The 26,323-nt window shown below is 44.7% G+C and overlaps 1 protein-coding gene across 2 annotated transcripts in view; it reads left to right on the forward strand.

Annotated features, from left to right (window-relative positions):
* The first annotated feature begins 423 nt into the window (after positions 1-423).
* C2CD2 (C2 calcium dependent domain containing 2) overlaps positions 424-26,323 on the forward strand; it is a 41,585-nt gene continuing 15,685 nt past the window's right edge. Inside the window, exons 1-9 of one of the 2 annotated variants that reach the window (XM_042788502.1) lie at positions 424-875; positions 2,998-3,096; positions 12,497-12,616; positions 13,015-13,116; positions 16,953-17,075; positions 17,373-17,493; positions 20,551-20,659; positions 23,658-23,719; positions 26,145-26,284. In XM_042788502.1, coding sequence (XP_042644436.1) covers positions 582-875; positions 2,998-3,096; positions 12,497-12,616; positions 13,015-13,116; positions 16,953-17,075; positions 17,373-17,493; positions 20,551-20,659; positions 23,658-23,719; positions 26,145-26,284 — 1,170 coding nt within the window. In that variant the 5' untranslated portion in view covers positions 424-581. The remainder of the gene's footprint in view (positions 876-2,997; positions 3,097-12,496; positions 12,617-13,014; positions 13,117-16,952; positions 17,076-17,372; positions 17,494-20,550; positions 20,660-23,657; positions 23,720-26,144; positions 26,285-26,323) is intronic. The other variant, XM_042788501.1, reaches the window with a different exon arrangement.

Below are 26,323 nucleotides of genomic sequence, written 5' to 3' on the forward strand. Positions count from 1 at the left end.
GCTCAGTGTGCAAACGACATCCCTAAGTAACACTGATGTAAGGGTAAACCTTTAGTTGCATGAAAAACACCCGATATGATTAGTTTGACACCTGCGTCTTTCCCGGGCACCCAAACGCCTCCCCTCCCCCACCGTCTCTTCCGAAATTCCCCCCTTTTCGCCCATCCTCGGCAGCGCTCTTCTCGCCCCCTTCTGCCCACAGCACCGCCCGACACGGCGAAGGATTTCTCCGAGAAGCTCCGGGCACCGGCCCCGAGCCCCGCTCCCTCCTTCCTTCCCTCCCTCCCTCCCTCCCTCCGGGGCACCCCCGGGCCCCCCCGGCCGGGCGATGCGCGGCCCGGCAGCGCGCCAGCGCCCCCCCCCGCCACCGCCGCCGCCGCCGCCGCCGCGCCCACGGGGCCGCCCCGGCGCCGCCCACGCCGGTATCGCGGGGCCGGGGCGGTGACTGCGCCGTGGGCGGCCGGACGGCGGTGCCGCCGCTCCCGGCTCGGCCCCAGCGCGGGCTGCGGCTGCCCGGCCCCGCCGCCACTGTGCGCGCCTTGGTGGGGGCCGGTAGCGCGGCTCCCCCATTATGGTCAGCCATGGCGTGGCTGGCGGGCGGGCTGGCCGAGCTGCGCTGGTGCGGGCTGGTGGCCCTCTTCGTGGCGGCGCTGGCCACTCTGGCCGTCTACCTGGTGCAGTACGCGCTGCTGGCCCTGCGGCGGGGCCGGCCGCCGCCTCCGCCTCCGCCTCTGCCGCCGCCGCCGGCGCGGCGGGACGAGCTGCTGGAGGAGGGCGGCTCGGTGCTGGCCTGGGCGCTGTCGCTGGGCAGCTGGCGGCGGCAGTGGCGGCGGGCCTGGGTGGCGGCGCTCGGCGCCGAGGCGGCGGCGCGGGCGGTGAGTGCCGGGGACGCAGGTGAGGGGCGGCGGGCGGGAGGGGAACGGAGCGGGGCTGGGGGGGCGGTGTGGGGTGTGTCGGGCCGCCCCGCCGCAGGGCCCGGCCGCGGAGCTCCCCCGCGGCCCGGCCGGGGCTCCCCCGGGCGTGGGGCGTCCCGCCGTGCTGGGAGCGGGCGCTGCCGTGCCGGCGGGGGCCGTCCCCGCCCGGGGCGAGGTGCGGCTGGAGGTGACACCGGGACTCGGTCCCGAGGCGTATCGGGGCGCTGAGAGCGCCTGCCGCTGTGTTACAGCCCCTCCGTGTGCCTGTGTCTTGCGTGTGTGCACGTGTGTGCGCGCATCTACGGAGGTGCGCGTTTGGTGGGTGCTTTGGCGAGGATTTGCAGGAGGGAGCTGGCCAGAGGCACGGAGCGGGCACACGCGTGGAAGCGGGGAAAGACGGGGAGGAGAGCCGTGACCCCCGCGGCCCCTGGCAGGGGCTTGCGCCGCTGATAAACGTTGTTTGGGCGCGGGGAGGGGGAAACAATGGAACCTTCTGGCCTGGGCGCCGGCACGGGGCCTGCAGCCCGTCCTTCGGCAGGTAACTCCCGGAGCTGGGCTTCCTTCTCGTTGTCTGACGCCACGCCAAACCCCTGTGCGTGTCTGTGTAACGCTGAGGCGTCCTCCAGACGGCCGCGGGCCGGTGGGCTTCTTGGGGTTTTGGCAGTTTGCTTTTAACCCTGGTCAGGTAAGGTGCACAAACCGTGGCACCCCTTCCCATCCTACCCTTCTTGCAAAGGGCGCAGCGTGGCATCCTGCTCGCTGGTTTGTAATGGTGTGCCCAGGTCCAAGAGGCGAGGAGGTTAGGTGAGGCCGTGGCAACCTAATTCTCTGGTCCTGAGCACTGAACCCTTGCTGTGTCAGTGGAAAATGCTGAGGCTAAACTGTCTAGGAAGCAGCGGGTACTCAGGTCTCCGAATTTATGTGTAACCCTCTCCCTGGGTCTAGGAGGTTCCTTTCCCGGCGGCCCCAGCATGCTTCTTTCTAGCATGTCAGGGGGCAGGCTGGGGGAGAAGGAAGAGCAGGGCAACAAGTGTGTGTGAAAGATAAGGAAAGCAATTTAACACTTTCCAGACATCACCGTAAGTTAGGGCAGCAGAGAGAAAATACTTTGCCCTTTCAAATTGAGCGGTGCAGTTGAGAAGAGCATGAGCCGTGCTAAGAAACGAAGGTTTGCCTTGTGCCTCTGAAAGGGGAGAGCCCAGACAGCTCGGGCACAGGTGCTGGGAACTGAAAGCAACTACAAACAAGCCGCAGCTTCCCATCGCTGACCAGAGACCAAAGCCCTTTTGAGGGGGCACACACACCCCCCCTTGCCCGGGTGAGCAGCTGGAGCCATCTCTTGCCGTGAGTTCACCGCCTGGCACTGCAGCGTGGCGTTGCTCCCGCTGTCTGGCTCCCAAAACAATGTCAGCGGCGCACGGGTAATGAAATTCCTGTGTGCAAAACAACCTCGGGTGACGAGGGGAGCGGCGCTGGCTGCTCCATGTGGGTAGCAGCTAGAGAATGCGAGTGGTGATGCCTCTGAAAGTATGACTTCACTGCCAAATCAGGTATATGCTCTTTTCCTTGCTGTATATGTGAAGACTGAGTAGCTGTCATCACTGCCTACTGTCACACATGAGGAAGGGTTGGGGAGGGGAAGGCTTCTTTCCTCACCCCTGAAAGAAGACATTGGTGTTTTCTTAGTTTCGGCTTAGCCTAGTGCAGCCGTATTGTTAGGTTGAACCAAAAACACCTTTTAAAACTGCAGCACTGATTAATCTCTACTCAAGAAAATCAGTTTCACTGAACGCTGTCGCTGCTCATGGGCTTCGCTCTGCACTGTACTGTGTACCTTGATATTCTGCTACAGAGAAAGATGAGTTATGATTAGGCCTGTAGTTATGTCTTAAGTATAGGTTTTCAGGATCTACCCTGTATTATGTAGTGAGGTGTCATGCAATTAATACATACAAGTTTTGACATACATTTGCAATTCTGTATCTGGTTCTTCCAGGAACTTCACTGGCAGTGCATTTTTATCGCTCATTTTCAAGCGATGGGTTCATCACCTAATGATGCTTCCTTTTTTCTTCTTTCTTAGGATTCACAGTTGCTTACATTTGAGGAAGATGACCCAGCAGAACCACTTGAGCTAGCAGTTAAAGAAGTTGTCAGTGTTGTAAAGTCAGCTCAAGAGAAGGTAAACTTAGGTTTTGTTTTGTTCCAGTGTATTTTTGGTCAGGAAATGTTTACTTTCTTATTAATGACAGCGGGAGTTTTATTTGTCAATACTTCTGTACCCTTGACCTTAGTTTGTCGAGGCTGATATGAGGCTGCCGCTCTAATGAACCTGTGCAAGTCATGAGCAGAATGTGTGCCAGGGCTTCTACCAGACGAACAATAATCAGGATTATGCCAAGTTTATAGGTATGCCTTCAGTGAACTCCCACAGCAGCCCCTCTGCCCACACCCTCACAGTCGGTGTGATGGTTCCCCATCCTGTTGCTGAAGTGCGGGGTGAGTGGAGACTTCATGAAGAAGCAAAGGGACACTTCTCCTCTGGGACAGGAAGACATCTTTATCTGCCTCTTGCTGTTTGTGTGGTTGATTACAGGTTTGCTTCGTAAGTTGGAGCTGGGTAGGGATCAGTGGAACAGGTGCAAAGTCCTGGGGGTGAAGTCTTGACTCTACTGAATCCTGCATTCAGTGAGGAGTGAATGGTCTTTCTTCCTCTCCCACCACACATACTGAGAAGTGGTTTAGTGCATGTAAAATTAAAATGAGGCAGAATGCGGCTCTTACAGTAGAAATGCATTAAAAGGAAAAAAAATAAAATCTATGTATTCTTATTAGCAATGATAGCTTCTGCATTTTCATCCCAGTGACTGTAACTACTAGTCACATCTGAACTGGTGCTCAGCTTTAGGTACCTGCATCAAATCAACCTAATGCTTTTCTTCTAGTTTTGCTTTGTTATTTTGGTTTGCTTGTCTGATTTAGATGTTCAGCAGCTCTACTATGATTCCTTTGAAAACTATGCATGCTTATCTGCCTGATATGCAGTTTATAGGCACACCCTGATTGGTGGCAGCTGAGGATTGCCAACATGTGAAGCTGTTTGTGCACTTGTTCTCCCTTCCCCCCCCCCACCTACCAGTGTTCCCAGCACTGGGGCTATGGAGGTCTCTGGAGTTGGCACTAGTGTTACTCTGCGCTGCTGGAAGACACTACAGTGGGAAATTGTAAGGAGAGGGGACTGCTAGGTCTAAAAGTGGTGTGCTGTAGAACGTGTGAAGCCAGCAACTGAGGGAGATCTGCTACAAACAAAAGCTAGTGACTAACTGCATGAAAAAAGGTGTCTTGCAGTGCAGTGTCTGAAACACTGCTGGCAGGCGGGCAGGGCTGCGGATGTGTTTGCGTGGGAGATGGCCAGGAGGTTTGGGTCCGCTGGCTGCCCTCGGCCCGTGTCAGAGTTCAGCAGGGCTGCGTGGGCCACCTCTGTGCTCAGAGTACTGCGGCCGTGGCTGGACCACAACGCGAGCAGCATCTCACGGCTAAAACCTGCTTTTGTGCTGCCTGCACACCAGAACCAAGGCACAACGCTGCAGCCCTGGATTTCCCTGAAGTCATGTTGTACCACTGGGAACATTGCGGCTGCAGTCCTCTGTTTACTTCAGTGTTGTTTAACTGTAGATTCTGACTGCCGTAGCAGCGAGGTAGGTTAGTGCCCAGGGTGCCCCGTGGGCACCTTAACCTGCTGTGGTTAAGCTTGGGTAGTGGAGAAGGTAGCAAGTGCTGGTTCTGCGGCAGCCTAATCCTGGGGAACTGCTTGCTGCTGTAGGACTGCTCTCTTGTTCTCCTCTACCTGTGGCTTTGCAATCTGACACCCTCCCTTGTGCAGTCTCTGGTCCTTGTCTGACCTTGGGTTGAGCCATTTCAGTGTGTTGATCAAGCTGTAAAACTGCAGCCAGCAATCTAATGTGGTTTCACAGCAGCTTAAACCAATATAAGCACATTTAAAAATGTATTGGATTAAACCACGTTTGCTTACGTAAGCTGTGTTGTTCTGAACTGTCCCAAAAACCATTTCCGTAATCTTGTGCACAGCTGCTGGAAAAATGTCTCTGAACTATTCTTACTCCTTCAGTTAGGTGCAACCTGAATATTTATTTGGATTTCAGTGTACAACAACCTTAGAGTGACACTCTGGTAATTACTTTCCCTCCTTCCTCAAATGCATACATTTCTCTAAACACCTCAGGAGTTTTCTCATACAGTAACTGTCTCTCTTGCATATTGCTCAGATAATACCAAGGATCCAAAGGTTGTTTTTTTTTTCTTGTGGCGTTTTCTGTCTCCCTGCCCCCTTGCTCTTCAAATCTTAATCTTTGCATATGAAATTGAAACTTCTCTCTACAGCTTCTTCAAACTCAAACTTCTGATATGTGTTTGTAACTCACTACTGGTGTGACTGGCTCTGAATGTAGTTTCTGACCATGTGCTGCATGTTTATCAATGTTGTAGCACCACAGAGCTCTCCACTTGCCTGAGGCATCAACTGGCACAAGACTTTTCCTGCAACTGGTTCAACATGCTGCTTTACTTGTGATTGGTATGGCAAGAACATATACGTGCCTTGGTTCAGCATCAAGGGCTTGATTTATTGCATGTTGTTTCAAATATGTATTTGACCGTGCATCAGAGAAGTTGTGGTCATCAAAGTGGAGGATTGAGAGTGAGAGATCAAAATAGCAGTAAACACGGGATGTGTAATACTTTAATGCAGCTGTATGCTGACTAAGTGCTGTGGTATGTCTTTTGTGGTGGGTGGTCCTCTGTCCTCTTGGACATGGAGCGCAGCCAGGGGATGAGCCTGCCTGGTGCTGTGAGGGAGCTCCTGCCTGGGAAGTCTTGCTCCAAAACAATACGGGATTGCCAGGCAGACTGTAATTATTATATTACTGCTGACAGCCCTGTTTATATCCAGGACACACGCTGACACATACAGTCCTTAGGTACCTGGATGCTGTCCTTGCCTTGAAGAAGCTGAAAGTTGTAAAACTGGTGTATGTTCCCCAGTGCAGTGCTGCAGGCACAGCTGGGGAAGCTGCTGGTTGTCAGCTTGGCCAAAGCTGCCGTGATAGGAACAGAGATGCTCTGTGGCTGAAGGTTACACCACGCTGCTTCTTGACAAAGCCTCTATTTATACGTTGCCTTCACTCCAATTTTGGGCCAGAGCCTAAATATATAGAATGAAGTGGCCTGTTTTCATTGTGTGGTGTTGGTTGTTTTGTTTTAATAAAGTAAACATTAGGAATATTCTTAGCTATTTCTGCCAACCTTTCCCTTACTGCAGTCTATTTCCAGAGGCTTTGAACTTCACAACAACAAAGGCAATAAAAAAAGAGGCTCCTCTTGTTGGGGACTTGGCATAGATGGAGCAGGCTACAGCAGAAGTCTCCCTTCTTTTCCTGCTTCATGCTTAAATAGAACGGGATAAAATGCCCTCAGAGTGCCATTCCTTTAATGAGTGATAATAAGTTGCTATACAAGGAATGACTGTCTTGGATCACAACAGATGACGGCAAATCTGAAAGCTTCATGTTAATTTTTGTGTGATGAATGTTGCTGAGGGAAATGGTAGAGAGAAAGGAGGACTGTTTTGCGGTCTTGTGAGAGGTCCTGTTTTCTGATGAGCTGTGTGTGCAGCATGCCCAAAGAGGCCTTGTTCACCCTCTTAGCTGTCATAACTTCATCTTGGTATCACTTTGTTTGCAGCCACCCTGCTGTGAGCTGTGAGCTCGTGTTCGTGCCATGCTGAGTGTCGGGGCCTCCAGTTCTACTTGCTCTGAAGCAGGTAGAGATGTTGTACAGCAAAGGCTGCTTTCTCCTCTGGGAAAGACTGGTTTCTCGTTATCACTGCTACAGTGCTAACTGGACTCATTCCTAGTTACGTATGTGTGTTTATTTCTGATTATTTTTGATGGGGTGAACTGCCCCTGACCATCATGTTCAGTTCCTAGTGTCTTTTAACTCCGTTTTGCTTGAAAAGCTGTCCCAGAGCTTTGCTGCTTTAGTGACTGGTTTTTTACAAGCCTAGGTGGAATCATGGTACATGCAGCTTTTTTCCTTTTTTTTTTTTTTTTTCCTTGTTTTTTAGTTTCTCTCCTAATATAATCCTTTATCCTTAATGTATTTACTTTTCTTCCGTGGTGCTTGCTGTCAGTAAATATGTTGTGAAGGAACTGTATTTCCTTCCAGTCTTTGTTAAGCTTGGATAAATAAGTTGTTCCTTATGTCTTCTTTTACAATGTTGTCCTGCCTTGTAAGTCACTCCTGTGCACCCATTCTCTGCAGCAGCTCCGGTTAAATCCATTTTCTTGAGCTTGAGGGCTGAAGTGACATACAACCCTACAGGTGAGGTCTCACCATGCGAGGAGATTACCTCTTCTTTGTGTCTCTAGAAGGACTTTCTTAATGTGTGTTAGGCTTCCAATCTGCCTCTCTTGTGGCTGCTTCGCTCTGTGACTGACTTGATGCATCTGGGTCTCTCTTCCTTTGGTGTTCTCCCAGTGATAAGCTGCCCTTTGTAGAAATAGCATTTGTTCATGCTCATACACACACACACACTCTATTTTGAATTGCATTTCTCTTCTAGTCTTCAAAGTTTTTCAGCTTTCCTGTGTAATGTCCCAATCTTCCTTTATATTTTTGCTTCCCAGCTTGCTTTCCTCAGCATCACACTTTGTTTCAGATTTCTCCTGAGGGATTTTGGACATTAACTATGCAGTAGGGTCAGTAGTTGACAGGTTCCTCTGTAACTTGTTTCCAGCTTTCACCTCCCTGCTTACTGTAGTGTCCTCTCCTTTCAAACACATCCCTGTTCACCTTAACGTGAGAATGATGGAGTGCTAGCTTAATTATCAGTGGGCTGACCTTACTAAAATAGACAAGACAACATAATGGATCTAGCCTACTTAAGAACTGAGTGTCTTGTTGAAGGAAGACATCAGGGTGGGGATTTATTGGCTTCAGTGGAGATAATATTGGGTTTGGCGCTGTCAGGTAGCTTGCCTGTCTTCCAGCTGCTACTGCAGGTGTGTGTGGGCCTCCTACAGCCTTGTGCCACCTCTGCCAGCTTGGCGCAGGGGTCAGGGATGCCTCTAGTACTCCAAATGGCACCATGTGCCAGTGTCTCTGCAACTGAATCTCTCTCCAAGCTACCGTGGCACAAACTGGCAAACCTCTCCTGCGTTTTATTGTCTTCTGCTGGTCTCCGGGTCTTCAGATATGCCGTCTCTCAAATAGTTTGTAAAGGCTTGCGGGTTAGTGAGGCCAAACTAGCAAGTCTGTTTCTGGTATTTATGTATTTTCCCCCCTTCTAAAATGTAAGTGCTGCTTCCTGTCCTCGCACTGTTTGGTATTCACTTAACTCAATATGTGGATTGAAAGTGCTTCCTGTCGTGTCTCCTTGTACTCCCTGCTTGTTTGTTTAAAGCCCCCTCCCCTTTTTCCCACTTTTTTGAATTTGTATGGCTGTCAGTCTCAAAGGAGTGGATAAATTCACATGTTTTACCAGTTTCTGCTTTGTTTCTATTGCCGACACAGTAGCTCTTTCTCTTCCGCACTCATTCCATCTCTCACCCTGCCTTCACCCTGGTGTTTACCGTCATTTTGGAAAACTGGTTCGGGGTTGTCTCGTTATATTTGCAGGCAAATTTACTTTGATACTGGCTTCTAAAAATCCGCCCCTAGCTGTGCCTGGTTTAGATGTTGCATTAGACTTCTCTCCTTCAGTTTGTCTGTGTCACTTGGTAAACTGCTTGAGTAAAGAGGGAGTGGGAAGAAGCCAGAAAAACCCCTTCAAGAAGTTAATGGCTTAGTGACCAAGGAAGATCGTGTAATACTTCTTCTGAACAGCTGAGTGTTACAGCAATCAGAAGACAGAAGTTTCTGACTGGAAAATTTTCCTATGGTGAGGTTTTAAGCTGAGCACACAAACTGTCTGTGTGGCATGGAAAACTTACCTTATCAATGGCCAAAAATAGAGCCTTCTTCTCAGAGTAGTACTCCAAAACAAGTATGGGGAATTGTGGGGGTCTTAAATCTAATAGCGTACTGATCCCTACAGTTGAGATCAAGGCAGCTTTCACTTGTGGCTGCCTCATGGTGCATACTCATTTTCTTGTGAAAATATTAAATATTTGTATTACGTACTACTGAGTGACCTCAAGTAACCTGCTCTTTCTGGAAGTAAATACCAAGTGCCGTAACACTGATTTCCTTCCAGAAAAAAGCAATCAAGACCTGTAATGCTGAGGGTTTTATACGTGCATGTAATGCGGTTGGGGCCTGGGGAAGGTGAAGACGACCTTCCCCGGCGGGGCTGTCAGAACTTCCCCCTGAAGTCACGGCCCTTCACCCGCCCTCGGCCACGGGAGGGAACCTGCTGCTGCACATGGAGTGGGGAGGGAGGATTACCGAAAAGGCCGTATGAAATGCACAAATTGGTGGGCTGCCAGTGCCAAACCTGAAACCTCAAGGCGAGAGGAGCAGAGGCGCTTTGGTGCTCCTTGAGATGAAGCAATTTCTGCTGCTGCTTTAGAAAGGAAAGAAATTTAAATTTACAGCTCTGTCCAGAGGAACTGCAAAGGGAAGGAGTCAAGATATGGAGGGAGAAGGCCAAGCAGGGGGAATGGCTTTAATAGTTGTGAGTACATATGTTTGGACACCTGATTTTTTTCAGAAAAATGTTTGTCTTGCTCCAACGGTAGTGCTTTTTCAGTCTGTTTCATTTGTGTAGTTGTTTATCTGAATGAGACTTTTTTTTGTAATAATTGTACTGAAGATGTTAGATACATATAAGCAAGGTGTGTTACAGCATCTGCAGCTCATTGGAGTGATGTCCCTGCTAATGAGGGGTGTGAGAGAGAGGTGAGGAAGGTAAATGAAGAGCAACTCCCTTCCCATCATTCCGGGTGCTACTGTTTTCTTGTGAACATCTATCCTTCCTCTTTCTCTCTCCTGTCAACCAGAAAGGGATGCTTTGCTTGACCCTCCCTTCTCCTGCTCTTCAAGTGTGCAGAGAAAATGAATTTAAGGAAGCAGGTCGGATGGGCATGGAGGAAGAGGAGCATAGCACAGGAAGCTTCAGTATTTTTCTTCATGTGACTCTTCTGGGGAAAATAGCCTGCATATTTCTGCTCTGGTCTATCAAAGTCATCTGCTACACTTCTAAAGGAATGTCACTTAAAAAGTAAAGTGACAGTTTGGTCTCTTTAATCAACTTCTCACCACTTATGGCAGCATCTTAGATGAAAACAGAATCACTTTTTCTTCAAATTCTATCCTGGAATTCTACTTCTCTCAGTATTCTGACTCCATAATTCATCCTGCTCCCACACCTGATATAAGGACATATTATTTTCCATTAATGAATGTGCAACCACTCATTTTTCTGATAAATTCATCAAGGAGACTCCTAAACTAAAGGTACAAATATGAAAAAAGGGATTTAGTGTCTCTTGACAAGGTATACAAAGAAGAGTGAAAGTTCCACCACCTGCAGTGTCTGTTTCCATCCTTTACTTAGAAGTAAACATGATTAAGCAAAGTGGCACATGAACTCATCTACCACGTCTCCTGCCATACTTTATTTTTTTTAAGCAGTAATCAACTGCGTACCTGGCAACCTTGGCTCAGACATCCAGAAATTCCAGATGAATGGCTCCGCATCACATGTGCAGCAAGTCCAACTTGTTCTGAATGCACTGAACTTCCTATGCATGTGTGTATGAAATGTGCATGGATGATAAACCACTGCATTTAGGACATGCAACTATCAGCAGCTTTTGCATCAGACCTGTCCTTTTGCCTCCTCTGCCCTTGAAAAAGAGGAAAGAACCTTCTCATTTTTGAAGTCTTTAAAAAGCCACCATGCTGATCCATCCTTGTGAATGAAAGGAGTGATTCTGTGTTTCAACTCAACTACAAGTAAAATAAGCAGTTAGGCTCTTTGGTCGTTAGCTATTAAAAGTGCGTTAAAATCTTTTATGTCATATCATAATAGTGGGTGTTCATGTTGGTAATGTGAGACTAAGAGTCAGAAATCACTCCTGAAGGAATTTAGACTTTGGAGAAGGGGAGAGGTGAGGGGAATTGATTTGTCCATTTCTAAAGTATAATTTGCAGAAGGCAAACCTGAAAAGGCAAATCTTGTTGCTTGTGGGTATGGTTGGGATTTGTTTTTGTCATGTCCACCCCTTTCCTCCTGCTCCTTTGTAGTTAAGTCTCTAGTATAATTGATGTGCTCTGAAGCCCTTGATAATGCTCTGGTCCTTCTTAAAATGTATGGTATAGAGCCCAGGGAGATTAAATATATTTAAGGAGAGCCTGATAAGGATCTTCCAGAAGGTACATGATTCATTTTAAAGCCTTCAGCTTCAATTCCAGGACCCATAAGTGAAGCATTAAGTGCGCAAACATAATTTAATAGCATACACAAAGAGTTTCCATCAAACAAATGTTGCAGCAAATTATTTGTCTGCGCACTGCATGAACCTGGCTAACTTTGCCTGAGTCAATCTAAGGAGGGCTCAGCTGTCCTTCCCAGCGCTGGAGCTGTGGGGACAGTTACCACAGAGGGACAGTGGCAAGCAGCTGTCTTCAACCAGCAGAGCTGTTTGCAAAGTGAGCGTCTCTCTCTGGTGTAATGAGTGATTTCTGGTTTGTGTACCTGGGGCTTTCCTGTGCCACCAGGTGCTTTCTGCACACTCCAGGAATTTTGCACAGCAACTTCAGCACCTCAGTCGCTTTGCAGAGGAGAGGGAGGAAAAACCATTCAATGTTTGCAAACTCAGTGTGATAACAAGTTAAATTACTGCTCATGAAAGTGAGGGCATATACTCAACTAAGTCTATAGCAGTTGAGTGGCATACAAACTAGTCCCAGGCATTTACCTTCATCACCAAATTTTAGGGCCTTTCTTGGTTTGGCCAAAGACTTGAATAAACTTTTAAAGGCTCCTGCCCTTCCCCACCCCACTGAGAACTAGAATTACTCAGATAAAATCCTCTTCTGCAGCAGCTGGGTTATGCCAAAGTTTTATCTTTGTATGATATTACTGAAACAAATCTTGTTTGGTAAAACCAGCTGTTCTATGGTAGGCTACTTAGTTCAAAGTACTTAGAGCAGAAGAGGAAGAAGAACAAACTTCTTTCTTTCTCTGATGCAAAACTGTGATGTTTGAGCTTTTAATATGTAGATATGTGAAATACAGAGGATTCCTTGTCAGGTGAAGGGTTACTTTTGTATTGGATAACAGTGCAAAAGGAACTTTGGAAAATACCAGAATTTCCACGTATTAAATTCTATGTCCAGAAGTGAACACTTGAACTATGCTTTTTAGAAGTGAATGTACAGAAGCAAGTAGGGATGTTAATGAAATTGCTTAGAAATCTCCCACCTATGGAATTCAGCATAATTCTGGTTGCTTAAAGTCCTTCCTTTTCTTAGTTCCTTTCTTGCCTTCATCAAATCTTCATCTGAAGACTAATTTGTTTTTCCCTTCCTTTGTCCCCCCTGCCCTTTCACTTCTTTAGGTGGTTTCTTGTAATGTTGTGGGAGATTCCATTAAATTTGTTGTCACTGTCTCACATACTTCGCCCGCGGCTGCAGAAGGTCAGACGTACAGCGTGACACTGTCTCCACTTCACTTGCAGGTAAAGCGTTAAGTGTTGTTGTCTCTCCTTTTCCTTTTGTTACGTCTCATCCCAAAGCTGAGGTGAACCTCTGGTTTGCAAAATGCATACCAACTCATGCTAACTTCAGTGAAACATTTAATAGTATTGCAGTTTTCCTCTGGGCCAAGTGATAAATTCATAAGATAAGCCACCTTCTTCGGAGACGGTGGATAAATAACACATTGGGTTGACTACATGGGAGTATAGAACAACAATACCCTTTTTTAAGTAACTTCTGCCACCTTAGACTGTCACTTTGAATTTACTTACTCAGAAACTGGTATCATTCTTCCTTCAGCAAGCCTTAGTCTGGAGCTTGGCCTGCAATTTCTTTACAGGACACCAGAACACTCCAATAACTGCTTTCTTATCCACAGCTTCAGCTCTATGTGAAAGACAAAGGAGAAGATGTCAAAGTTGAGTGGTTCCTCATTAACACCAATGAAACCAACTTTGAAATCCAGCCAACAGTACAGGAGGTCAGTCAGTAAGTTTTATTTGTTGTAATGGCAGAGAACATGGGTCTCCATCCCTTCGGTGCAAAACCCAGTGTAATGCTTCGGGTTAGCAGTAGAAGTGCCTGGAGCTAAGGTATCAGGTGAGGCTGGAAGGGCTGAAGCAGAAATGCCCGTTCCTTTCTGCTGGCTGCCTTCCGCAGCAGCAGTTACCTGTCAACAGTGCCATCTTGAGCTGCTTCAGTCAAATCTGCCATGGCTCATCCATCAAAACCCCACATCTCTGAAATCTAGGGGCATTTCTCAAGATTACTGAAGCATTAAAGATAAATCAAGTCTGTATTTCACAGGTAAATGACTTTGTGAACATTTTTCATCCAAATTCAGAGGTGTGAAACATGTCTGTTCCTAAATGTCTCCTCTCAGAGCACTTCTAAAATAATAATAATAATTAAAAAAAAATTGTAATGGTATTCCCATCAAAGTAATTACAAAGTTGCCACTTCCTTAACTTAAATCAAACTTGAAATCTGCCAAGGATATTTCAGAAACAGCTCTGAAAAAAATACAATTATTTAAGGAAATGATGGATGATCTAAAAATATGTTGATGCTTTTGGAATTGCACCTTATCTTAGTGTATAAACACTGATTCATTGGGGCTTTTTTACTGGGACATCCCCTGAAAGATTTTCTTCATGACCGAGACTCTATTCTGCCTTTGACCCTTGACAGTTATATTTTTTTTGGCACAAATGTGGTGACTTAAGTCTTTCTTACAACAGTAGGTGAAGACTTGCCTGTGTTTTGTGATGCTGGTTTTCCGGCTGAAAGCCTCATTAAAAAATAAGTTTATTATATAGTAGAGCTGCTTCTAAAGACCTGTACTGAGTGACCTAGAATTGTAGTAATTTATTACCACAGGTTTTGTACACAAAAATGTGAAACTCATAACTAAAGACAGATGAGTCTTTTAAAGTGTGTTTTAATGTAGATTATACTGTGCATGTGTAGCAATGTAAATGACCTTCACGTGTTGGGGTGGCATGCTGATTATCCGCACATTGAACAGTCATTAAGTGCTCACTAACAAATGCAGATGACTCTGGTACAGTCACTGGTCTTCACAACCTGCTTTTTGAGAGGTGCCTGAGTCCAGAGTTGCAAAGGAGTTGCAACTCGTTGCGCTTTGATCGCGTTTTTAAAATAAGCCTGTGAAGTTCTTAATAGTTAAGGGCTTTATTTTCACTTTGAGGTTTCCATCAGCACTTAGGGAAGAGGGGAGGCAGTAAACAGAGAGCTAAAACCTGTGAGCATCCTACACCTCAAAAATTGCTTCAGCTCCTAAACTTAAATGTCAGCTTTTGTGTCTTGTTTTTTCCTCTTTTGGAAGCAATATTGTATGTATACATGAATACCTTTTAATTGCTTGTGATTATCTACACAGTGGTTTTGTCACCAGTCAAACAAGGTGTATATAATCTATTTTCTGTTGATAATAGCTGGGTGAACCTGAGTTGCATTTGGCAACCTGGATGACTGCCAGGGCTTGGGTTTGCACATGGTTATGCTACTGTGACTTTATGTGTTAGTGTGCCCCCAGCTGGGCACGGTAGTTGGCTGTACACCCCTAGCCCGTGCCAAACCCAAAGTAAAAGGTGTTGTCTTAAGCCTTTTTGGTTGGCAGTTAAGCCATTATGGCTTGCCTTGTAGAGGGTGTCATGATGGAGCATTACCTTCCGAATAAGGGTGGCTAAAAATGAAGTTGAGGTGCCAGGAGGCTCTTCAACCAAACTGTTTTCCAAATAACTATGAAAACATCAGAAAATACCTACAAGTAGAAGTCCAAAGACTATGGTTGCTGTTGTTACTGTTACATAACAAATATCAGATTAGGTTGATGGCAGAATGAAAGGCGTCTGGGATTTTACGATTTCACAGCATTCTTCATCAAACAGTGTTTAGGTAGGAGGGAAATTACCTCCAAAATAGTGAAAACTAACTATGATTTATTTGCTTATTTAAGTAACGTAAGTAATGAAATTACTGGAACAGAAGCTTTAGAGAGCTTAATTTATTTTAAATTTTTTTTTTTAAAGTAAAAGAGTATTATACTACCTCTCTCCTTGGCTGTTGTTTGAGGGAGCATGGTGTGAACAAAGCAGAATTTCTGTGGGACGGGTCAATACTGTTGTATGTTTTGAACCGTAGCAACCTGTCATCAAAGGGCAGTGATGTAAGAAAGCAGTGAAACAGGATTTCTGTGCACAGCATTCCTGGGATTTTTACGAAACACCCTAAATGTTTCTGTAACACTCAGGGAATTGGGAAAGGGCTGTTACTCCAAATCTGTTTGACCTGTTGTGCACGCTGCAGGCATACCTTTAGGAGTGCAGACGTCATTCATTGCACGATTATTCTCCTACACCTAAGAAAGGACCAAGGCTTTTGAAAGGACAGATTGCCCCTTGTGCCGAGAGCTCTGTGTAACGGAGGAGCGTGCCACAGGGTGTCCAGGGTGGCAGAGCAAAGCCCGTGCTCTGCCACCTTCACGGAGATGGGGTTGTTTGAGACTTGCTGTTACTGCCTTGTGGCTGCACCAGCGTGGGTCAGGTAGCACTGGCAGTCACCATGGCAATCACCCGGGATTAGGCCTTCAGTCCCCCACTTGATCTTCCTGCTGGTGCAAATAAGGGTGTCCTTGTCATCAGTGTGCCTTGCCTTTGCAGCAGGGCTTTGTTTGTTGGACGTGGCACGCTGGTTGTAGGCATGCTCCTGTCAGACAGCAACATGTTGTAGAAGGGTACCTTTTTTCTGTTCAATGTGATTATTGCATTCTCCAGCTACTCTGTACCTGCATCTGTAAATCAGTTCCCGTTCTTTTAAAGCCTTGTTCTGTCATAGTGAAGTTTCTCAGGTGTGGTATCAGGTGAGAGAAGACAGATGAGTCCTCTGTTGCTTAGGACAGATCTTTGTCTCTTGCTTCAGTCTTTTCTTTAGGAAAGAAATGTCACGGAGGTTTTCCCTGTGCTACCTGCAGAGCAGTTGGGCATCGAACTGCCTTTTCTGTGATAGCTTAACTTAAAAAATCTGCTTCCTGTAGATAACTAGTAGAAGAGATTCTCTGAGCAGCGTGACAGAGGAAGCAGGCTTCTCCGGGAGCACAGGGAGGGCAGGGGCAGTTCACCGTCTTCATACACCTTCCAGTTAATCATGTGAAGCTGTGTGTGTAAGCAAGATCTGTGGTCTGTTCTGATCCCTCAGAGATAGTGATGTTAAGCACAGATTGCCCTGAAATTTTTGAATGGACAAATGTACAAGTCAGTCCCCCAGGGCAGCACGACTATCTGTCTTTACAGTGCACTTTTCAGCAAGGTTGAAGGCCTGCAAGAGATGCTATAATAATTTTTTTCAGTGCAGCATAGGATTAGTTTCTTCTCAGCTGTTGCAAGCTGGCATAACTCCCATTGAATCAGTGGAACAGTGTGGACCTGCCTATCTGATGACCTCATCTGCTCTCTCAGTGGGGTGCAAAGCAGTACAAAAACTTTAAAACACCACCATAAGATATGAACTCTTAATTGAAACTTCTGGTTTTGTGGCTGACAGCTGTGCCTTCCTAATTCTCAGAACAGCATGTGACTTCGTCAGTGTATATTTCTAGTTTTCCTTTAATGCATAATATAGAAATGTAAGTAATTATTTGCATGATCTCTTGTTACATTTTGTTGTTGGCAACAGAAACCAAGTCTCTCTGACAAAGTTAATGTTCAATAGCTTTGGTGATTTAGCTATACCAAATTAATTTTTGCCTTAACTTCTTTCTTCTGAGTTTTAAGAAGCATGACTGTTTCCCCTTAGGGACAGACAGCAGGGACATGTGCAATATCTGAAACGCTCAGAGATGTTTTGAAGAACCTCTTTAGTTCAGTTTCTCCATCTGTAGTGTTGAGTACAAGGCCTACAGATATAAAGGAGATTCAGGTAAGTCTTATTCCTGCCTAACTCTTTTGAGAAGTGTTGTTCTGCTTACTGTTTTTACTATATATTCATGACTCACAAATGAGTAAGTTTAACACCATTTGGTGATCAGAAACAGCTAGAACACATTCTTTAAAATAACGTAGCCTTTGGCAGTGAAGGCTTTGTGATTGTAACTGCCGTGTGGCTGTTGTTGTCACACCTGTCACATGTCTTCTTCCATATATCTGTGTGACAGAATATAAAAGTACTTGGTATTTGCATATGCACAATCCCTCTTATTCTCCTTTATTTTCACAGAATGTACAGAACATAAGCCTTCTCTCTCAGGGCACTAGTCCGCCTAAACCTCCAAGGGCTCATGAACTCAAACTGCTGGTGAAGAATATCGCAGTAAACCTAACTGATCCCAGTGCTGCTGGTAATGTAGCCCATGACATGCTGCTCATTTTCAAGCGGGGTTGGGTTGTTTTTTTCCTTTCAGCTGAAATAATTTGGAAGTTCTGGGTCACAACCTTCTCTCAGAAGAACATGTAAGAAATTGCAGTACTCTGAGAAACAGACTTAGTCATGCTTGTACAAAACCGTGTATGTTTTGGTTGGAGTATTTAAACATCTTGATCTTCTTGTAAGCAAATCCATCATTGTTGAAAACAAATCGAAATGAGCATACTTATAAAGTTGGTTATCTTCTGCATTTTAGTTTTAATTTCTAAAAGTTACCATTTTGGGTGTACCCAAGATGAGGGGCTCCAATCCAACTCTCCATTAACTGTTAGCAATGACAGTGGTTTGGTTTGGTATTACCTATTTTTACAGCTGCTTTTCTTTACTTTTGAGCAATCTGGTGATTTGTCTAAAACTCTCTTCCTCTATGTAAACTCTCTTCAAAGGTAGTGTTTTATTGTCAGGGATTTTTCCCCCCTGATAAGTACCTTTTGGGTATGGGAGGGAGTACTTCTTGCAAGTGGAGAATTAAGCCAAAAAGGAGGTCACTGCCTAGTGAACTTGCAGTGTTGGTTTTGGAAAGAAGCACCAAGCCTGCCTCACAACAGATTTCTTCAAGTGCAAGCACGCTTCCGTCACTGATTGAGGCACAAGCAAGCATATTTCAGATTTCATCAGCAGAAATGTAAATTTGAGACTCGGTTATTTATGGTCACTAACAGTTCCATAACAGTGTTTTTAATGGAAGCTTGTGTCTGCTAAATTAAGCAAGGCACTAGTTTTGGATAAATATATCCTACTTGCTATACTCCTTTTTTTCAGCTAGATGTAATAGTTTTCTGCCCTAGACACTTGCATAATGCTGCTTTGCTCATCCTGGTTGGAAATGATTCCCCTAAAACTTTCTGCAGACTGTTTTTTTAAAAAGAAATTATTTTTAAAGCAGTTTTGGAACTCTGCAGTGAAATGTCCTATATAAATAAAACTGCTGGAAACTGCAGATTGCAGGAAAACTCATTCAGAATTTGTTATTACTCCACAATTTCGTAGTGCAAACTAAATCTTTCAGAAGAGGAGATCATTTTGGCTGCCTTTAAAAGTCATGAGATGAGGCACCTTGCTGTGCATACAACAGAAGATTCATTTTAGGGGAAACCTCTGCCTGCTTCCTGAAAATGAGAGGAAGAGAGGACAATTAATGTGCTCTACTTTGGAAACCTAGATACTGAGAGCAAAATCACCATTTGCTATTCTAAAAGGAGGTGGAGGGAGTTTTGCTGGTTCCTTAGCAACTCTGGGAGTGTAAGTGCTTTAGAACTGAGTATGAGAAAAAGCTTCACAGTGGGATTTAGCTGTTACACTTGAAATCCAGTGGACGTACTGCGCAGCTGGCAAGATGCTAGCTTCTGGAGGTAGCTTGCTGCCTTTTAATTATTGTTCCCTTTCCTGGCCTTGTTTTGCAGCAATAATTAATTCTCCTGTTGCAACTCAGTAAAAATATGCAATGTTGCAGGCTAACCTGCATAGATACATGGAGGCTTGGGGAGGGGCAGTTTGTCTGTCTTGGTAATTATCATCCTATAAACCATGGATGCTAACATGGTTTACAGGATCATGTGGCTTTCCTATAGATATGTTAGCTCAACTGGTGAGTAACCAGCAGCAGAACTGGTCTCTGCTTATAGGCTGTGCCCATTTTTATCTCCTTAGTTTGTGTATGTAAACAAAGATTATCCTAGATTTAGTACTGTCTAGTCCAGAGTGTAGCATCTAGGGCAAAAGCGATTTCTGCTGGTAAGAAAAGAATTGTTAGTGTGTACACCAGGGTGTGCAGGGCAGAAATGCTGAAATTCCCTGTTCAGTATCAGTCAGCCAGTGGCTCTGGTGTAATTTCAGGCAGAGCTATACAGGCGTTTCTGCCCCAGGCTGCTGAGCACCGCTGGCAGCCAGAGCAGGCTGCAGACACATGTGGCTGGGTTAACAGAAAACTGCCCCAGGTTCATTAACTCGGGCTCAGCTTGTTGTGAAAGCAGCTAAACTACTTACTCCAGGGTTAGCTTGGATCCCAAATAAGCTGTGTGTACACAGTGCTTTGTCTCCTCCAGTAACCTTGCCAGGCCCAAGCTGCTTCTGTGCCTGCAGTAGGGCTCATCTGCAGCCCCAATGCACCACTGGAGGACAACTAAGAGTTGATGATAGTAAATAGAAACCTAAATTCTTCTGGAGTGCTGGAGGCAGCATATCTTTTGTTTGCTTTGCACACCGTCAAGACTGAGGTTTTTGCTGCTTTCCTTGATATTTTGGAAAGCCGAGATTGAAATTATTTCTGATCCTGTGAAAGCCATACAAAAGAAATTTTTTAAAGAGGAACACATTGTACAAGCTATTTCCCCTTGGAGCATCAACATCCCTACTCTAATATGACAATCTGCCCCGCTATCAAATTCCAAGATGAAGGTAGAGATAGCACTGCACTGGTACTCCAAAATGCAATGAACTTGTTAAAACCCACAATCCACAAAGCCATTGTTAATTAACACTACTATCATCATTCACTTGCTAGCAGAAAAACTTTGCTTTGACATCCAGAGAAACCACTGTGACTGTGGGCAGTAGGAACTTTGAAAATTTCTGGGTTTTTTAAAGCAGCTTAAAGCAACTTTACTTCCTCCCTCACACCCACACCACCACCACCTTGCTGTTCATTCTGTGTCCCCAACCTTTTTGATCTTTTTATGCCTGTGCCTTTTTGCTTCGTGCCAGAATTTAAATCAGGCCGTCATGTTTCACACTAAGTAGAACAGTGCATGGAACAATGAATGATGATGCCATCTTGACCATCACCATTAACGCAGATGGTATACAAACTGAGAAAAGACATTTATTCTGTGGGAGGGTGAAGAAGTTTTGGCAGTAGCCTATTCAGAAGTGTAGTGTGTAAGAAAGGGAGTTCTTAGCTTTCTTTTGAGTAAGTGTGCCTCCTGGTGATGGAGTATTAATAACTGGACATCTTTTTTTCTCACCCTTACAGGCAGCACAAACCTTGTGTGTATAGTTCAGTTGAATGATCCTATGCAGAAGTTTTCCAGCTCTGTCGCCAAAAATGCTGCAAATCCCTTTTGGAAGGAGGAGTTTATCTTGTAAGTAACTTACCTACTGAGAATACTTTTATAGTAACGCATCTTTTTTTTTTGCTTAAACTACACAAGGTTGGCAATCTGGAGCTGGTAGGGACTTCAGGATATCTAATTACCCTCTGCATGAATATGAGATCAAACAGGTGTCTAGATATTCCCTGGTAGATGTCTGATTCTAGTAAGTGATAGCAGTAACAGGCATAATAAATTACCCTCTTCTTTTATACAGTGCCAAAAAAAAGTGTTAGCAAAGTTTTAAAGTCACTTTACCTTGAAAACTGCATTGCATTTGAGAGAATCTGATGTCTCTCCCTTCCCTCCCCTGAGTGGGAAATGTAAATGTGCAAAAAAATTGACCATCTAAAAGGATGGTGGCCATGTTTAAAAAGAAAGTATAAAACCAACTACATTTTTTTCCTGTAAACAAAAATGGGACTTCTGGACAGCCTGCATGGTGTTCTGTGACTCAGCTTCTGTAAATAAGGTCAAAATTGGGCAGTTCTAAGACTGCTTTCATTTCTACTTTCTATTGGCAGAGCAGAAATATCTGGTAGCTTCTGTATTGTATGATTTGAGGAAGGGGAGGGGAGGTCACTGGTGGCAGTGTGGGTCAGAGGGATGTTTCTCTGGTGGCTTTAAACACACAGAGGCAGGCAGAAGCAGCTTCCCAGGGGAATGGGATAGAGATGCTGAGATGCAACATACTGCAGATACTGCTTTCTTTTTCCTTCTACCAGGTTATTAATGTGAGAGACACTTCATGCGCAGTGGAGTCTCTCTGTAGTCTGTCTGGTTCTTTCTGTAGCTTTCATCTTCCATCTCAGTTCCATTTCTCTTTCTCTATATAAAATAAATATATGTTTCAGAGAGTAGTATTTCAATTGGTATTGTGTGATGTTCGTCTTCACTGCCTAGTCGCAGCCTGGCATCCACCGTGTCTGTTCCTTCTCTTGCAAAGCAGAGGCTTAACTTACAAGGAACTGAGCGTGTGTTCAGACCTGTGCCTGTCTATGCTGGGTGATCTCTTCCTCGAGGAGTGGTGTGCACTTCTGTGTGCTTCTTCTTAACTTGAAGGGGAGTGAGCATGCAGTGCACGGATCTTTTTCTGTCTGCTGGACTGCGCTGGTGAATGTTATGGAGCATGCACTACAGAAACAGGAAGGCTGGGAGGAAAGACAGGGGCTGCTTGATTTGAAGGAAGGTGCCAAGATCGGTCATCACAAGTTGTACAGAACTTGGAGAACGCCAGACCCCTCTGCATGTGTGCAGGGGGTGGAGATGATTAGAAATCACTATAGTCAGCAAAGAAAAATTGATGTTGTAGACCACCACTGAAAGGCCTCACCTTTTTATGGGGTCCGATGGAGGTGTGTGCACCTGGTTCTCCTTCTGCTGTCAAGTGGAAAAGCAGCTAGGAAGCTCTTCCTTCAGGCACATACAGTCCAATGACTTACAAAGTCTGATTTTAGTTATGAAAACCTACAGCTTTTGTGGAAAGCCACAGATCAGATGACGTTCTTCTGTGACAGTGTGCTATGTTGCCATCAGGACCTAAGGATTAACAAGATACAATTTCTTTTCCACAGTAAGAGGGGAAAAATGCACTTCTGTAGCAGCTTTATGTTCTGGAGTATCTCGGAGTGTTTCAGCTGCTGTGTCTGTGAATCACTTCAGCCATCTGTTGGTGGAATGGCATCTGTGCTGTGTGTCACAGAGCAGACACAGTCTCAGTGATTTGGGATGGGAAGTTTGCAAGAATAATACCCTTTCCAACTGAAAGTGCAGAGGGAGAGCAGGCAGGATGTGATTAAGTTGACTGGAATTTGGCCTTGACACTAGGGATAATGCTGGGTTTTCCATGGTGATCGCTGCATTTCAGAAATGTATGAGGTAAGCTTGGGGACTTTTACAGATGAGTGGTCAGGATTTAGCTGCATACCTTCTTTCAAGTTTGCATCCCCCCCCTTTTCTTTCTTCAAACCCCAAAATACCCAGCAGTCTCAAGATGAGTGTACTGACCACCATGTCAAACTCTGCTTTAGCTTCATGGGAAGAAGGCGCTTCCTTTCAAGTTTTGGAGGGGCAGGAGGGGATGGTAGTGACAGGGAAAAGCTTAAAACCTGCTGCATAAATGTTGTCCCACAGCATCTAATGGAGGTGGGATGCCTGCAACCAAGGTCACACCATCCTGAAATGGAGACATACAAAAATAAAATACATATATGTGTGCCTTTAAGGTTTTTGGCAGAACACCTATAGAGAAGGTTATAAAATCAAGTTGTACTGGAAGACTCCTCAGTAGGTACCCAGTTTGCTTCACTGTCTCAGTTACAGTTTTGTATCTATTGTTTAGTCCATCTTAAGAAGTACCACCTATGCCAGTAATTCTGCTAATAGTTCGCGTTGGTTCTGTCACACAGAAGCTACTTCTTGGTATCTTGCAACATCCTTGAGTCATTTTGGCAAAGTAATACTGACTCTTCTCACATAAAGACTGTAACTGCTTTTATTTACTTCAATCTATCCTGCTTTTGCAGGACACTTTCCTGCTTTGACAGGATACCCCACAGCTTTGAATAGGTTGCTGATTGGACTTGTTCCAGCATCTTGATTTACAAAGTTGATCCTGCCAGGAAAAAAAATAGCTTCTTGCTGCTGTGGTGTAGCAGCCAAATTAGGGACCAACATCAGCTTGAAGGGCCGTGTTTGTCAACTACTGGGGAGAAGAAAAGCCTCTGAAATTTTAGGCAAGCAAATTTCTGCAACAGTACCGGAGAGAAGCAAGCCATGTTTTTCTGACTGAGATCACGTTAGTCAGTCTTAGCCGAGGTCAAAAAGACACGATGCATGCGGCATGCCCGGTTAGCGAGCCGCACTGCCGGGCTCAGCGTGGGCCGGGGAGAGTCAGGCTTGGCAACCAGAACGGGAAAGGGGAAAACGTAAGTGGGAACCAAAATCTGCTCGCCTGCGAAGACCTAACATAGTTTCATTTACTTCACAGTGAACTAAGTGCCAAATCAAAAGCATTGCAACTGCAAATCGTAGAAGATGGGAAGTTGGATAGTAAGTATTAAAACTGAATTGCTTTGCATGATCAGCTTGTGAGCCTTGCTAAATCTTGACGTTAAGTCCTCTTTTAGTTCTACCCACTGTATAGACAAGCAAGAAACTGTCAGATTTCTGAACCTGCATTAAAACGTGTATGTCTTCTGCAGACTTGTCCTGGTAGTGAAACTGGGTATGCCTCACACATGGCTCTGGCAAGGAAGAACAGCTGTGGAAGGGAGATCAGCTGAAAACAGCCAGCCAAACTTGTGTGAAACTGACAACCTGGGGAAAATTTATAACTTAAGTTTGTGTTTTTAAATTCTGTAAGCCAGTCCTCAAATGTAGGTCCCAGACTTGAAATACGTGGAGAATTGCTGAGTTCTTTGGCAACACTGATTGATCTGGGTTAAATGCTGTCTATGCACACCATTACTTCTTTCACTAATCATGGACAGAAGAGAGAATACACCGTTCATGTGTGTCTGTCCTCTTCTGAGTTAAGGCTACAGAGAAACCTTGAGTTTCTTTCTAGACTGCCAACATACTGAGTCTTCCATGTGCTGAAGTCCTAATTTTTCAGCCTTCTAAACTTCAGACAGATCTACTGTGAGCAATTTCGATTTCAAATTAAGCTTTCCAGGTCTTCCTGTGACTGAAGGGGAATCATGGGTGTTAATCTTAAATCCATTCTTTTCAAGCCCCAGAGGCTGTCTAGTAATTACCAGGTATAAAACACGCTAATTCTGATTATATCAGATTAAATATAAAGCATGGGGAGTTAAACATTTTTACCATTTGATTCTGTTGTTGCAGTTTGCAATTAGCCTTCAGTGGCAAGAAAGCCCCTGCACTGAACTACTGCATTTGGTTTATTGGGAGAAGTATTACTTTCCTAGTGGGTGTGAGGGGAAGGTTGGTGCTGAGACCAGAGAGCATTATGAGGTGTTTGCATAAGCTTTGTAAAGTTGCTCCAAATACTTCATAACTTGGGCTTTATTGAAGTGATGACACCACATCACAAAGTCCTCTCATATATGCTGTGTGTTCTTTTGCTGATACAGAGTTTTGCTGTAGCTGGAAAAAGTAACTGTATTGCACCTCTTGGATCCATTTGCTTTTTCCTTCTTATGTCAGGTTTTAGGTGTAAAACAAACAAAAAAGAAGCATTACTTTTTGACACTCAGCTGTTTCTCCGTGTTTTAGTACTGTCAGTTGTATTCAGTTTAGTTCAGGAAAAAATTAAATGTATTGACCAAAGCTCTTCATACACAGTGGTTCAAATAATGTGCTTTTACTCACAGTGTCTTGTGATAGTGGATGAAGGCTTGGCCAATAATTTATTAGGTAATAATATTTTATCTAAGCCTTGTTAATAAGTAGTATAGCCAGGAGGACTGTGTTTATTTTTTGGGTTTGAGTTACTGTTTTTATTTTTAATAATCTAGATATACAAAGTCAGTGCAATACCTTGCATGTGATCTGCGATTATTTGAGGGATTGGGAAGTCAAGTGTAGGCAAATGCTTTAAAAAATGTCTCTGATGTAGATGCTGTTTTTTTATTTTTAACAAAAAAATGGGATCTATATACAGTCAGCAATTCTTTATTGTTTCTTGCATAAAGTTCAGTCTTGCCTGTACCTAAGCATCTTTGGTAATGGGTCTTTCAAAAAAATGCCAGTAATATTCCATGTCCTGCCAAGAGTGTAACTATCAATCCAGTTGCTTGAAGAAAAAGGTCCCAACTGATTGCACTGACAATTCTCTTTTCCCTCCTCCCCCATACCGTCTTAGCTGTTCTTCTCCCAAAAATTTGAGTATAAAACACAAAGTAGAATCATATTAGTGGCGAGAGAGCTGGGTAATGTGAATATAATGTAGATGTCTACTTGTCTTTGAATTTCTCAGAAAACTAGAAATTAATCTCTGAAATTGAAATTATGCAGCAATTTTGCTAGTAGTTTGATCCAGTTTAGTGTAGCTACTAAAGTAAGGAGAGGAACAAAAGAACTCCTGAACTTGCACTGAAGTTCAAATTAAGAAAGACTATTCTTAATGCTGTACCAGTTTACCAAGAATCCAGAGCATTCTGTGAAATGAAGGATACAAGTTATAGAGATTGTTCAAGAACCAAATTGTAATATTTCTAGATACTTTTTTTTCCTCTAAGCATTCTGCATGGAAAAAAACAGCCAGAAACAGTGGAAAATAAGTAGTATTTCATGTCACTGTTCTTTCCTGTTGCACCGTATTAGGCCAGGCTGAGGCATACTCATAAAATAGAAAGCAAGCTGTGAAAACTGCCATGTTTCTGCCCCATGGTGTAGAAGCAGTTCTTGCAATTGGCTGCCTGTGTTCTTCCTCCTTCTTTCCCATCTTCTCACCCTTCAGTGTACTGACAGCTCAGATGTGCACTGATTTTGTTGATTTTGTTTCTTCTAGGTCCTTTGTCCACAAAGGCGACTGTACCTCTAGACTTGTTCAGGAAACAACCTTCTGGCCAGCAAAGCTTTGCACTGAACAGCAGGGCCAGTGAGAGCAGCCCAGAGCCAGGGACCAGGCTGGGATCCATTAGCGCAGAGGTACTACTGCATCTGGGTGGGTTTACGGTGGATATTTTA

Source organism: Tyto alba, unplaced genomic scaffold (genome assembly GCF_018691265.1).
Source record: "Tyto alba isolate M040663 unplaced genomic scaffold, T.alba_DEE_v4.0 Super-Scaffold_14, whole genome shotgun sequence".
Taxonomy (NCBI): Eukaryota; Metazoa; Chordata; class Aves; order Strigiformes; family Tytonidae; genus Tyto; species Tyto alba.